Below are 13,739 nucleotides of genomic sequence, written 5' to 3' on the forward strand. Positions count from 1 at the left end.
CTATACAAAATATTTTTAGGTCAGTAATGCCAATATCGATACTAATACCGATACCTCTAATAAATTGAAGTCTTTGGATAAAATGAGTAAATTAATTTATTACCTAATATGTGTATATATTTATAGGCCTAAGCAGACAATTATTAGGCTGTTTTGTTTAACTTTTAAAAATATGTAAGTATAAGCAACTTATAAAACCACAAAATTAACCATAGGTATTATTATATGGCTACTATTAATAAGACCAAGTTACAATATGAATACTACAGTAATGCTGTAGCAAAACCATGGTTAATTGTATCAAAACCTTGATTACTGCAAAAAAAAAAAAAAAAAAAAATGGTTCTACAGTCATGGTTGCTAGTCACGGTTAATACAATATTACTACAGTAAATCCATGGTAAGTATTCATAAGGGTATCATTTATTAACAAGGATTACAGATCATTATCAAAGTTTTAACACCTGAATTTAAATAACCCTGTAAAAATGGTCACACAAGCCCATTATAATACATGTCATGTCGAAGTTTGTCATTACTTGGTGTGAATCAATAACCCCAGAAGCTGTTTTTCTATCATTATCTCAGGAAAACACTGCTCCCGCTTTGAACGAGTGCTGTGACTGAAAGGTTGTTTTGCTCTTCTCTGCTAGTGTATTTTAGCATTTCTCTGCGTCCAGATGAGCGGAAGGAAAAGTAGTTCCGGTGCCACGCAACAATTCTCTCATATCATTCCTTTTTTCCCCAATTCGAAGCTTATGGGAAGCATTAATATTCATGTTATCTAAATAATAAGATCACTAGTTAAAAAAACAACAACATCAGATTCGATATTTGTATGTGAGGATCGATATTCTTGATACCACATCAGTAGGCCTAGCTATACTTTAGTATACTTTAGTATCGATCCGCCCATCCCTATATTGCTATTTGTTTTCTATGAGGAGTGTTACGTATAACACGGTGCTGTAATTTACTGACGTTCCCAACGTTAGAGGAAAAAGGAATACACGGATTAAAAATGTACTTACTTGTTTTTTGACCTCAATGACTTCGGAAACCTGACGCAAATACGCATCATTGCTCATTCTGTTGTACTGGGTCACTGCGAACTGTAGCGCATTCTGAACGCCTTCATCATTCATATCCGAATCCACAGGAGCTCCAACCAGACCGCCGCTCGCCACGGCCAAGATCACCGCAAACACCGGGACAATCATCTTAAGAGACATGTCGAATTTATTTTTGTATTAAATTACTCCAAACTGTTTGATTCCCTTCTTGTTCTTTTGATGGACCGAGACGGTGAAGAGAAAACAAAACTGTGATTATATAAACAATACGTCATTCGCAACAGCGAAGCAAAAGGGGCGGTGTCTAGCCGCTCCACTAATCGCAATTGTAGGCAGGGTACATGCTTTCGAGCTCCTTTATTTTGACATTGTCTATTTATTAATGGCTTCATACAAGAACAATCAATACAAAGAAAACTATTAATTCAAATGTTAATAAATAAATATAGAAAACAATAAACAGTTGCCAGGGTAAAACAAAATAGGCTAATCCAAAGAGGAAAAGGGTGCCACTTATGTAACAATGTCATATTTACTTGCATAACACACTCTAATAGCCTTTTAAACTTCATATTTGTACAAACCATTCAACTTTTGTTTGAATTTATAAAGTGAAATTAGAAATTTGGTTTAGAGACAGACTATTATTTGAAATGGGAAATGGCATTAATATTAACAATTGTAACAAGATGCACTTTATCTTTGTCTATCTCACTGTCTTTAAAGAATGATTCTGACATTCTTAAGGGAGGAATTGTTTTGAACAAATATAAGAACCAAAAACAGAAAAACTATACCCAGGTGTTTCTTCAACTTCTTGACTTCTTTTTGTCACATTGACAAAAAAACTGACAAAAAATATTTTACCATGCCTTCATAATTTATGTCAGATACTTTTCAAATGCCTTTTATGTATAGATTGTATTGTTTTAGCCTAGATTCAGACCCAGACTTTCAATATTAAACTATGACAATCCATTATTTTTTTTACATGTGTAAGACTATTATAAACAAAGAGTGAAATAGACATAAAACATTTCAATATTTATCATGTGAAAATGATTTCTATCAATTTTCAAAAAGTACTATTGTCCCAAAAAATGACAAATCTCCATTGATGCATGTACATAAACTGTTACACATTGTTAGTAGACAAATTAACCCTTAAACGCAGTGTTGTAATAGTGTCTGAAGAGGTGGGCATTCTGTGAATTGTGTTGTTTTTGTTTGTTTGTCCTGTGTAAAGTCATTTATTTCTGACCAGTTTTACCAGAGACAAGCTGCTGAATATTGCCGGGCATTCAGCTGTTCAGAGCGGATTGCGCCACGGAGTTAACGGGTAAACAAGAGGTGGTGGAAAGTGTTTTTTTGTCAATGAATTTAAATTAATTTAACTGTAAACCTTTCTACTTACCGCAGGAGTTTTCCTTGTGTATTCTTATGAGTGTTTATATTACTCATTCCGGAGCAACAACACTCGGACTCACTTATTCTTCTTGTTGGAGATTATAACAACCAAATCTCACATGTGAACTGTCCAAATACAAACAGCACATTACATGCCCCACCAGAGAATGAAATATACTGGAGTACTGCTACACAACAACAAAAGATGCATATCGCTCTGTCCCACGTGCATACAGGCAGAAATTTAAATCAGCTAAATCTGTAGTAAAGATTGTAAATAGTTTACAAATAACTAAATAGCTGTTTCTGGAGCATTGCTATCCTAAAACAGAGATCGGATATCAATGCTGAACCCTTTGACCTATGAAAAGAAGTATAACGGAATTTGTAAATTGTAAATTAACAATAATTGCTTTATTTCAGTGCGCAGAAAAGACAGAACACAGATACCTTCAAAGGGCAATCTATTGAAGTTCCTTCTTTTTACAGGTTCAATCAATAGAGTTACAATCCTTTGCACATCTGCTGCAGCATTGGGAGAATTTGGACAGAGGAATGTAGGACAATTACACTGCATAGATGAGTAAAGCCAGAACAAACAACAGCATTATATTTTGATGATTAATATTACAATTTTAGTTTAATAGTATATGTATATATTCATATTACATGTAATAAAAATAACCTTCAGAAGAATAAACCTTTAAAAATTATCAAGCTTACATGTTTGAGTTTTTTTTATTTTATTTGCCAGGAACACACATTTTTCAAACAATAACAGACTTTTCTTAAAGTCTTAACAGACATTCATTTAGAAAAACACCATAACTTGTTAGATCTTTCAAATCAGATGGAAGTCCATTGCAGTCATGGGTTGCTCTAAAAGCAAAAGCTAATTGACAAAGGCACTCTTAAAAAGGTATTTTACAGTTGCACAAACTCCATTCATGAACTAAGGATCAAAGCCTGGGTTGACAGATTGATTGTTGATGATCAGGGTCATGGTACCAATGAAGCCTGAAAAGAAACTAGCTTTGTCAACTCAAAACCAATCCTGTAATCCTAAAATTTGTTAAACTAGCTTCATGGTAAAAGCCCATGGTTTGCCCATCACCAAAATATATAACACTGAATTAGCTAGAACTAACCCATTTCCAGATTCAGTTTAAGTAAAGCCATAAAAAGTATTAAAACAAGTAAGAAGTTAAACTATAAATAAGGTAATAAAGAGGGTATAGACAAAAATAGAAATAGATAACCTTATCAATAAGGTCTAGCAGGTCTGGGTCTGTTACAATAGCCTTTGACAGTTGATCATTTTTAATCTCCCCAGAAGATATGAAGTTGTAATTGCACTCCAGGAAGAAGTTGGGTGGAGGGCCATCCTGTGTAATGCTCACAGCTATTATTTCACCAGTTAATCTGATGTAACACAGCGCAGTAATTACATTGGCAAAGATAGGGTTAGATTGAAGAAACTTTAAGTAAAATAGGATAGTATTATAAACATACCTGAAATTGTCATTCTGAAAATCTGTGATGGAATACTTCAGATTTTTCCCAGTTTTCATCTCCCTCAAAGAAATGAACTACTGTGCGCAAGTGTCAATAATGCGCGCGAGTTCTTCCTTTTTACTCGGGTTTCTTTAATCTATCGCGCATGCGGATTATTGCCATTGATTTGCCGTCATACTGTTAAGGTGACAAACAAATGTATAGAAATGGAAAAAAAGGCCAGACAGATTTATCGTTTTGCCCTTACAAAATACTTATGAACGTGATGAACAAATACAGAATCAGAATTAGTGTGACAAACTTAATGCAATGTGTAAGGAGGGCTAAATAGGCCTATATCTGTATATATAGTGTAAATGTATTACTTGTACTAACTGCATTACCCTGTTTGAAGATGTTTTAATATGTATATGTGTACATAGAGGGCCACATATATGATCTCTTAATTGTAATTTGTAATGTGACAAGTAACATTTCTGTTTGAATTCAACTATGTATACTTGCAAATTTAACAAAATCACTCGTGATCTTAATCTCATCCATTGTCATAATAGCATGATAAACTCTCATTTCCATAACAATATAAAATACAGCACAGCATAGCACAATGTGGTTCAAGTTCAGTGCAGTTTAGTATATGAAAATTAATAACTGCAGTTATATTGCATTTATATTTCATCATAATGTAAATCCACAGTACTACTTCACTGTACTATAGTGATACTGCAGTTGTACTTCATTGTAATGCTGTTATTTTCTGTAAGGGTCCACTTAGGTTTGTGTCAAAGTCTGTTACCCCATGTTTCCCTGCTAACTCCTCCTTCACTGGACTTTGAAACGTTTCACAAAAAAACGACTATTTAAAAACGAAGTTCAACACAGATTTCTCGTGAAAAGACACATTCCATTGTACGTTCAATATGCGTTTTGAGGACACTATTATGCAGACATTTGAAAGTATCAGGTGAGTAATACTGCAGAGAACTAAACTGTAGACTTCAAAAATGCTAACGCAGTCTCATACATTTTAGGGTGGGGTTAAAGCGGTCTCGGTTGAAGCCTGTGGTCAAATTTGACTTCATTGCATGCATGAACTGCACCAAATTAATCCTCGTAATTATGGTCAACTGCCTACAACTGAATCACTACTGCAGTAACTCTATGAGTATTTCCTTACTTGTTCTTATATATATGTCTTATTTCTGGCACATTCGCAATGTATCATATATTTGTGTGGGCTTTCTTACTCCTATTTGTGAATAGATTATTATTCCTAACCATGAAAGTAAAATTTGCTTTTGTTATTATTGATTTTTCTTCCTAAATTTGACTTATTTTGGTACATGCTAGGTAGGATGCGAAATCACTGGAAAAAAATAAAAAAATGCAAGGTGGTAAGCAGCACAAGAAATATGGTAGGAAATGCTCCTTCTAAACTTTTTATTTAGCTTTAATTTAGTCAGAAAGATTAGATAAGTAATACAAATAATGAATTGGTAGAGAGTCAGTTGCCAGTGGGATGGATGGATGGATGGATGGATGGATGGATGAATGGATGGATGGATAGATGGATGGATGGATAGATAGATAGATGGATGGATGGATGGATGGATGGATGGATGGATGAGATAAAATGTGCATATTGACAGCCTCAGACACGGAGGTGTCCTCCGCCACCCGGATTTAGGCAACACTACGCCACCATGAGTGCTTACAGCTCATTGGGAATTGGGCATTCCTAATTGGGGAGAAAATATTTTTTTCATGATAATTAGAAACTTTAATAACCATTTAAATAAAAATGGACATGAGACAGTTTAAAATCCCGTCGTGTGGTGCCCCCCTGGACGTGGTTCCCCTGGGCATGTGCCCAATTGCCCAAATGGTTAAGCCAGCCTTGGTACTGTTAAGTATTTGTGTGGTACCCCTACTCTTGAAAACTATGTACTGTAGATTCATTCATAATGTTGGTTTCCTGTTTTGTTATTGGGGGAATAACTCATGCTTTATGTTGTGCTGCTGATGGTTGGAGTATTCAAAGCACTTTGAATGATTATGCTGATGAGCTAAAATGCAGCATGTAAACATTATTGTAAATTTTCTTCACTTTTAGAGACACCCTTAGAAACCTTGATCAGGGTAAACTACAGCTCTTGGCACTCTCTTCTGCTGGAATCGGGGGTCTTTTGTGCTACTTGGCATGGAGGAAAAGCCCCAAAAAGATACCAATTGGGGATGGCTGGTGGGGAGCTGGGGAGAAGTCAATAACAGAGGACAAATCCATTCACAAATTTGTCGTGGAGACCTCAGTGGAAGAAATAGAGGTGAAGAAATTTTATTTGGATGGATGTACACATAAACCCAATTTTGAATTACATTTAGGTTTTCCACATACATCTCAACTATATCTCAACCAATACATCAACAAGATAACTCTACTCTTAAAACATATGTGTGTTAAATATGCATTCACTTGCACACTATATACTGTAAATATACATCAGTAACTGCCCTTTTTCTTTAGGATCTGCATAGACGCATTGACCAAACACGTTACACAGACTCACTGGAGGACAGCCGCTTTCATTATGGCTTTAACTCACCCTATCTTAAAAGGGTGGCCTTTTATTGGAGACACAAGTTTGACTGGGAGAAACAGGTCAAGGTGATCAACCAATACCCTCACTTCAAAACCAAGATTGAGGGTAAGTGCCTAACCTTAGATAGCTTTCCCCACCAGATAAAACATAATATAATAAAGCATGCAATTTGTATATAGCTTTATCATCCTGCATTCACAAATGTAAGCATATTGCAAGCTGTTATAGATGGTTCATTGTTTTTAAACAGTATGTACAGTACACTAGGGATACACCGATTTAGTAATATTGCCTGATACTGATAGCTGAAAAATATTCTTATGGAAAACAATAAAGTTATATTTATTAAAATTAATTGAGACAGTAGTTAACATGAACTAACAATAAACTATAACAATTAACTTGGTTAATTATGACATGCACTTTCATATATTTTTACATTAAAAGTTGTATATGTTTACATTAGTTGATGCATTATGAGCTAACATGAACAAACAATGAACAATTTTGATCAATTAACAACATTTTTAAATGCTGTAAAAAGTCATTATTTATTGTTAGTTCATGATACATAATGCATTAACTAATGTTAACAAATAGAATGATAAATTATACAAATATTTAAAAAAAAATGCTAATAATAGATGATACCAGTTTGGAAATTTGTTACTTTAATATTCTGACCTTTAGTGTCTGTATCGCTTCCTCTCAGGAATTGATGTGCATTTCATTCACGTGAGGCCTGTTCAGACACCTGGACAGAGAGTTGTCCCTCTCATGATGGTTCATGGCTGGCCTGGTTCCTTCTATGAGTTTTACAAGATCCTGCCCTTGCTCACTGAGACCAGTTCAAATGTGGTCTTTGAGGTCATCTGTCCCTCCATTCCAGGCTATGGCTACTCTGAAGCACCACATAAAATAGGTGATGTGATACTGTAAAATAACTTATGGCGCAATTCTACAAGAGATTCTATAAAAACCTACAGTAGATAACTTTTCACAGAGAACAAACAGCATGAATGCATAGAGATAATCTATCATCTCAATATCTTTAAACAATTTTCACTAGATGATCTTTCAAATGGAAACTGGAGAGTAAAACTGCTGTTATTTCTATTATTGAACTTGAAGGTTTTAACTCTTTGGATGCTGCCAGGATCTTCCATAAGCTCATGGAAAGATTGGGGTTCACTCAGTATTATGTGCAAGGGGGAGACTGGGGATCACTCATTACCAGCAACATGGCCCAGATGAAGCCAGAGTAAGATTCTTATTACTGTCCTTTTCCATTTGTAATTGTTTTTCACTAGATCCTCCTTTGTGTCCTCTTTTCCATGTAACTTCCCTTAATGCAGATAAATAGATTTTTTAAAAATGTTGTTTATTGTCAATAAAAAAGGTTTGTTTTATTCCTCTCATAAACAAGGTGTGTTCTTGGTCTTCACCTGAACATGTTGTTTGCTACAAATGACTTTGGGCAACTCCTCTCCTTACTGGTTGGTCGTTACCTGCCATTTCTGGTGGGCTTCTCAAAGGAAGATGTCAAACGTCTCTATCCTTATATGGAGAAGAGTATATATGAAAGTCTTAGAGAAACTGGCTATTTACACATTCAAGCCACTAAACCAGACACAGCAGGTAATGCGGAAATCACATTATATGTACAGTATAACCTGTAATATATTATTTTCTTATGTTAACCCAATTAAAAAACCTATAGTAAATAAACAGAATTTAAAAAGCCAGTGTTTGCATTTTCAATGTATTTCAGATTAAGGATTATGTTTCAGAGCATAGCAAATGTAACAATACATTCTGTTGATTTACCATACAATTTGTGATAAATAAAAATGTTTTTGCCCCTTTTCTGCCTCTGCAGGATGTGGACTAAATGACTCTCCAGTGGGATTAGCTGCCTATATCCTGGAAAAATTCTCCTCTTGGACAGACTTGGGAAATAGAGATTTGGAGGATGGAGGTTTAGAGAAGTAGAGAGATTAATCTAAAAATATATTTATATCTGCATGCCTGCTGTAAATATAAAAATTTACATACTTAACTATTTCTCTTGGAGATGAATAAAATAATCTCTGTTCATCTGTTTATTACTCAATTAGTGCTCAAAACACAGCAAAACCTGAAAACTATGGTGTTTTTCAACTATAATTAAGTGGTTTGTCTTTTGTTCCATCACAGAAAGTTCAGTCTAGATGATCTTCTTACAAATGTCATGATCTACTGGACTACATGTTCCATCATTCCCTCAATGCGTTTCTACAAAGAGAACCTGAAGAATAATCTCAAGAAAAGAGTGGACAGTTTGTGAGTCAAAACACAATAAGAATTCTTTAATCATTTAGCGATTGACATGTTCATTTCAACTCTTTAGAGTTAATATGTTCGCCTTTTTCACCTGTCGATAGATAGGTGATGTCATCTATCTATCAGCAAAATTTTATTTTCATGTTTAAAATTGAAATATACTGTATATATAATGCACATTTGAATGGTGTAAACTTTTAAAATCAAAACCAGGAAAATTCTAACAACATTAGTAGTTCATTCTTTGTAGCCTTTTCAAAACAGATTCGATTTTTAGTACTGACTTTTGTTGTCTCCGTACTCTTAAAGGACAAAGGTGTTTGTGCCCACTGGTCTGGCTGCCTTTCCTCATGAGCTAGCCCACTGTCCCAGGTCTTGGACCGGAGCGCGGTTTAGAGATGTCCGTTCTTACACCTACATGGCACGAGGTGGACATTTTGCTGCTTTTGAGGAACCTCAGCTTCTGGCTCAAGACATCATGCAGTTTGTGGAGAAGGTGGAGAGTAAAAGGCGCAAATAAGCTCTCAAACCTCCCAAAAATGATTTTGCTTTGATAATTTCTGTTGAAATACTGTTTCAAGTAATTAGCGTGTAGAAATGTGTAAGAGAGTTTAACTAGAAGGACTCTTAAGTACATATTTGTTAAGTTTTAGAAACTAACATCTTCAGTTTATAAGAAAAAGGTTTCATGGTACATTGATCATTAGAATATCCATGCTACAGTCATCATTTTGTACCACTTTTTTATGATTTAATGAACACTGAAAAAAAATGTATTGTTCTTTTTGGATTGAAAATATTACAAACAAAATCTTGAAACAGTACACAGATGTAGCACCAATTGGAAAGTGAAAACCTAAATTGTATTCATTTTCTTTATATACTGATAGACTTAAATACTGTAAAAACACAATTAGGTTTTCAATGGATAAAAACTATCACGTACATTCATCAGTTTACAGAAGCTCCTATTCAGCGGATGGGTTTAATTCATAATGACTTGAGTTTCATTATGGAGCAAATGGTAAAAGAGCAGTATTATCGTCAACATTCCAGGTCAAGGGTCACTCCTACTTGAAGTTAACCTGTAACCCAGTCCCAGATTGTTTAATATTAGAAAAGGAACACCCTATTCTGTACTCTTTACACTGTAAAATAAAGCTGGTTAAAGATGGATCTGATGATTTTGTAAATGTACACTTTGCATAAATAATCATATGAACTTAAAAATTCACACAGAATTCTGAAATTAAGCAAAATAATAACAAAATGTTCTTATTATTATTGTTAAATAATAATAAAGAGAATTATCCCTGAAATCTGTCACTCTTTATTCCCCCTCTTCGATTTTCTGTTCAACCTATTATTTACAGAAACCTTTGACAGTGACAGGGGCCTGAAACCATATATAGTCCTCCAGGTCTCGGTTACATTTGTGTACCTCTCCAGTGAGGGACATATCACTGGCTATGGAGATGACATGGTTTTTCACTTTTGTAGGAACCCTAAAATCTACTTTGGGCTTAAACCCAGTCACGCCACAATCCCGGTGACCCAGAGCCATGACTGTGGTGCTCATGAGACGAACAGACTTTGCGTCCGACAGCAGGTCGGCCACAAATAGTGTGCGGAAAAGCTGCCTTAGACAAGATGACGTCCTTAAACTGTTTTCTCCGGCACCAACAGCCACTGCTTCCAAGTTGACCTCGTACAGTTCGTTGGGGAGGAGGGTAGAGCCCCCCAGCATGAAGAGCACACGAGGAACATGGCTAAGAGAGAACAGTTTCTCCAGGTGGGCCAGCACCTCGTCCAGCTCCTGCAATGTCCGTTGGCACCGACGCCAATCCAAGCCCCCTGATGTCTTCACAGGCCGACAGTTCACCATGTCCTCTGTCTGAAAGGAAACAAAGTCATACCAAATACAAATGATATCAGTACAAAATAAAAGATCAAACAATAAGCAAATATAAGTGTATTGTTTAAAGAATAGTTCCCCTAAAAATGAAAATTCTATACCCTCATGATTGTGACATCTTCCTTAATAGAGACACAGCGTTGCAGAATTGCAATGTACCCATTTTATTAAAACAGTAAAAAACTACACATAACTGTATTGGTCACTCTGAACTGTACCACAATAACAGTTTTGGTTAATTATAAATTGCATATTGAATGTCACAGCTTGCTCACACCAAAGTCACCCCAAAACAAAATATGCTTCGAGAAATAATTCACCCAATCCTAAACCTCATGCCATCCCAGATGTGTATGACTTTCTTCTGCTGAAAACAAATGAAGATTTTTCGGAGAATATCTCAGTTCTGTAGGTCATTTCATTGCAAGTGAATGGTGACCAAAATGCTGAAGCTCCAAAAAGCACATAAAGGCAGGAGAAGGGTAATCCATAAGACTCCAGTGGTTTAATCAATGTCTTCTGAAGCAATCTAATCAGGTTTTGGTGCAAACAGACCAAAATGTAACACTTTTTTTTTACTGCACATCTTGCCATTGCAGTCTCTAGGAATGATCATAATTTCAAGCTCGATTACACTTCCTAGAGCTTCATGCATGCGCGGAGCACTAAGAAGTGTAAACAAGCTTGAAATGATGATTGTCAAGGAGACTGCTGATGTCAAGATTTATAGTGAAAAGGGAGTTATATTTTGGTATGCTCTCATCCAAATCTGATTGTATTGCTTCAGAAGACATGGATTCAACCACCGGAGTCATATGCATTCCTTTTATACTGCCTCTATGTGCTTTTTGGAGCTTCAACATTTTGGTCACCATTCACTTGCGTTGTTTGGACCTACAGAGTGGAAATATTTTTCTAAAAAAACTTTGTGTTCAGCACAAGAAAGTAAGTCATACATGATCTGTGATGGCATGAGGTTGAGTAAATGATGAGAGAAATTTCATTTTTGGTAGAACTACTCTAAGGTTCACTTAAGAGGAAAAAAGAAAATACATAAATATCAATGGTTGGGTCAATGGGGGATATAGCACATCAATATTTGTTATGTCTTTTGAAGCCATATGATGGCTGCTTGTTAGGAACTCGACCTGAAATATCAGTCTGGTTGGAACAACATGAGGGAAAACAATAACAGAATTTCCAGTTTTCTGTTAACTATACGATAAATTGGATCTTATTTCACAAAATGATGCTTGGGACAACCGTGAAATCTAGTCTGCTCTTTGTGAACACACTCGAGGCCTTCAGTTGTACCTGTGTGGCATTATGCTGTTGTTTTTGAAGGAACACCATTTGGTCATACGTCATGGGCAGCTGTTGCCGCTGATAAAGGACACACTTAAAAAGCTCACAAACAAATCTACAGCAACCATCCTGTGCGATCTGCCCTAGGAAGACAACAGTCACTTGTCCCTCCTCTCTTGCTCTCCTGAATATTTCCTCATCGTCAATATGGTGTGCAGACACAGCACTGGAATCACAATCCATCTGCTGTGTGCCAGAAACACTGGCCAAAGTGTCTGCCCGCTGGCAACCTTGAAATATAAAATACAAGCCATTTACATGCCATTTTTCAATACATGCAAAATCAACATTTCAGAGATTCACTGGTTTAGACAGACATACTATGAATTGAGATTCAGATGGCTGGTGTTAAACCATTACATTTAGTTTAGAAGGTTGGCATATACAGGAAATCGAACCATTTGGCAGGAGGGCTACCTACCTAGATCATGATCATCACATTGATGTCCTATTCTTGAATCTGTAGGGCGATTCCTATTTTCTTTATCATCTGAAGTGTTAAAAGACTCCATCTTACTAGTGTTATCCAGCAGGTACACGTTTTCCATCTTAGACTCATGGAAAGACTCGGGATCATCGACATGGCACGAAATGTTCCTGCCCGTCTCACCATCTGATGGAACGTTTAACTCTTCCTCCTGAGTTGTGCGTTGATTGCTCTGATTAAGCCTGTTATTGCAGATGTTGTTGGAACTTTCGGCGGTGTTGCTGTATTTGATGACAGTCATGTTTACACTCTCAGACTCTCCCCTCCTCGACCCCTCTTCCATTTTTACAGTTTGAATTTACCCACCGGTATTACATCATGGAAAACACAGGAACCGGAAATACAGAAAACATTATAAAAGTCCCTATCGCGTACTGATTTATTATTAATTTTACTTTTGAAATGTTTAGATTAAAGAACTAGACAAAAAAATATATTTTACTTATATTGATAAAATTTGAAAAATACTCTTTTATTAATTTAATTAGATTTTTTTACGTTTCATTTTTTGGATTTTACGCAAAGCAACCCAATGACGCCCTCTACAGTTAATTTACATACAATCTCGTTAGACAGTGGTTCTCAACCTTTTTGAGCCCCATTGGAAGTGTGCTGATGCCCCCTAGTGGGTCCCGGCCCCCTCGTTGAGAACCACTACGTTAGGATACTTATTTTTTTTTATTATTAAATAAAGATTAATATACAGTTTGTATGATTACAGACATTCATTATTACATAATAAGGTAGGATACAACAGGGCTTAAGTCCCCCTTTGAGGATTTTTACTGGTAGCAGCGTATCAATGGCATAAATAAATAAATGGCATATTTAAAGAAATAATAATTCTGTTTTTAACTAAAAACGTTGAAAAAAAAAGGTGTTGAGGGTGTTTCTTATGCCACACATGGGCTAAAAGGCCCATGTTATAATGATACAATAAACAAATGGGAGCAATAGCCATAGGGCAAAAAATGCCAACTCATGCAAATAATCTTGAGACAAGTTAGTTTTTTAAGTAAAATGTTAAGAATGTTTATTCGAAATAACCACTTCAA

The 13,739-nt window shown here is 35.7% G+C and overlaps 2 protein-coding genes across 2 annotated transcripts; one reads left to right on the plus strand and one right to left on the minus strand.

Moving 5' to 3' along the window:
- Positions 1-4,821: 4,821 nt before the first annotated feature.
- LOC127642480 (epoxide hydrolase 1-like) lies at positions 4,822-10,236 on the plus strand. Its single transcript, XM_052125100.1, has 9 exons — positions 4,822-4,959; positions 6,109-6,319; positions 6,520-6,700; positions 7,308-7,517; positions 7,727-7,856; positions 8,022-8,233; positions 8,475-8,583; positions 8,792-8,917; positions 9,227-10,236. Exons 1-9 carry the CDS (start codon positions 4,916-4,918, stop codon positions 9,435-9,437), a joined length of 1,434 nt encoding a protein of 477 aa, XP_051981060.1. The 5' UTR covers positions 4,822-4,915; the 3' UTR covers positions 9,438-10,236.
- A 23-nt stretch (positions 10,237-10,259) lies between these two features.
- On the minus strand, positions 10,260-12,967 carry LOC127642481 (MAD2L1-binding protein-like). The gene is made up of 3 exons (XM_052125101.1): positions 12,619-12,967; positions 12,147-12,427; positions 10,260-10,811 (listed from the first exon to the last, which is right to left on the minus strand). Exons 1-3 carry the CDS (start codon positions 12,965-12,967, stop codon positions 10,281-10,283), a joined length of 1,161 nt encoding a protein of 386 aa, XP_051981061.1. The 3' UTR covers positions 10,260-10,280.
- Positions 12,968-13,739: the final 772 nt, after the last annotated feature.

This window comes from Xyrauchen texanus, unplaced genomic scaffold, assembly GCF_025860055.1.
Source record: "Xyrauchen texanus isolate HMW12.3.18 unplaced genomic scaffold, RBS_HiC_50CHRs HiC_scaffold_645, whole genome shotgun sequence".
Classification (NCBI taxonomy): Eukaryota; Metazoa; Chordata; class Actinopteri; order Cypriniformes; family Catostomidae; genus Xyrauchen; species Xyrauchen texanus.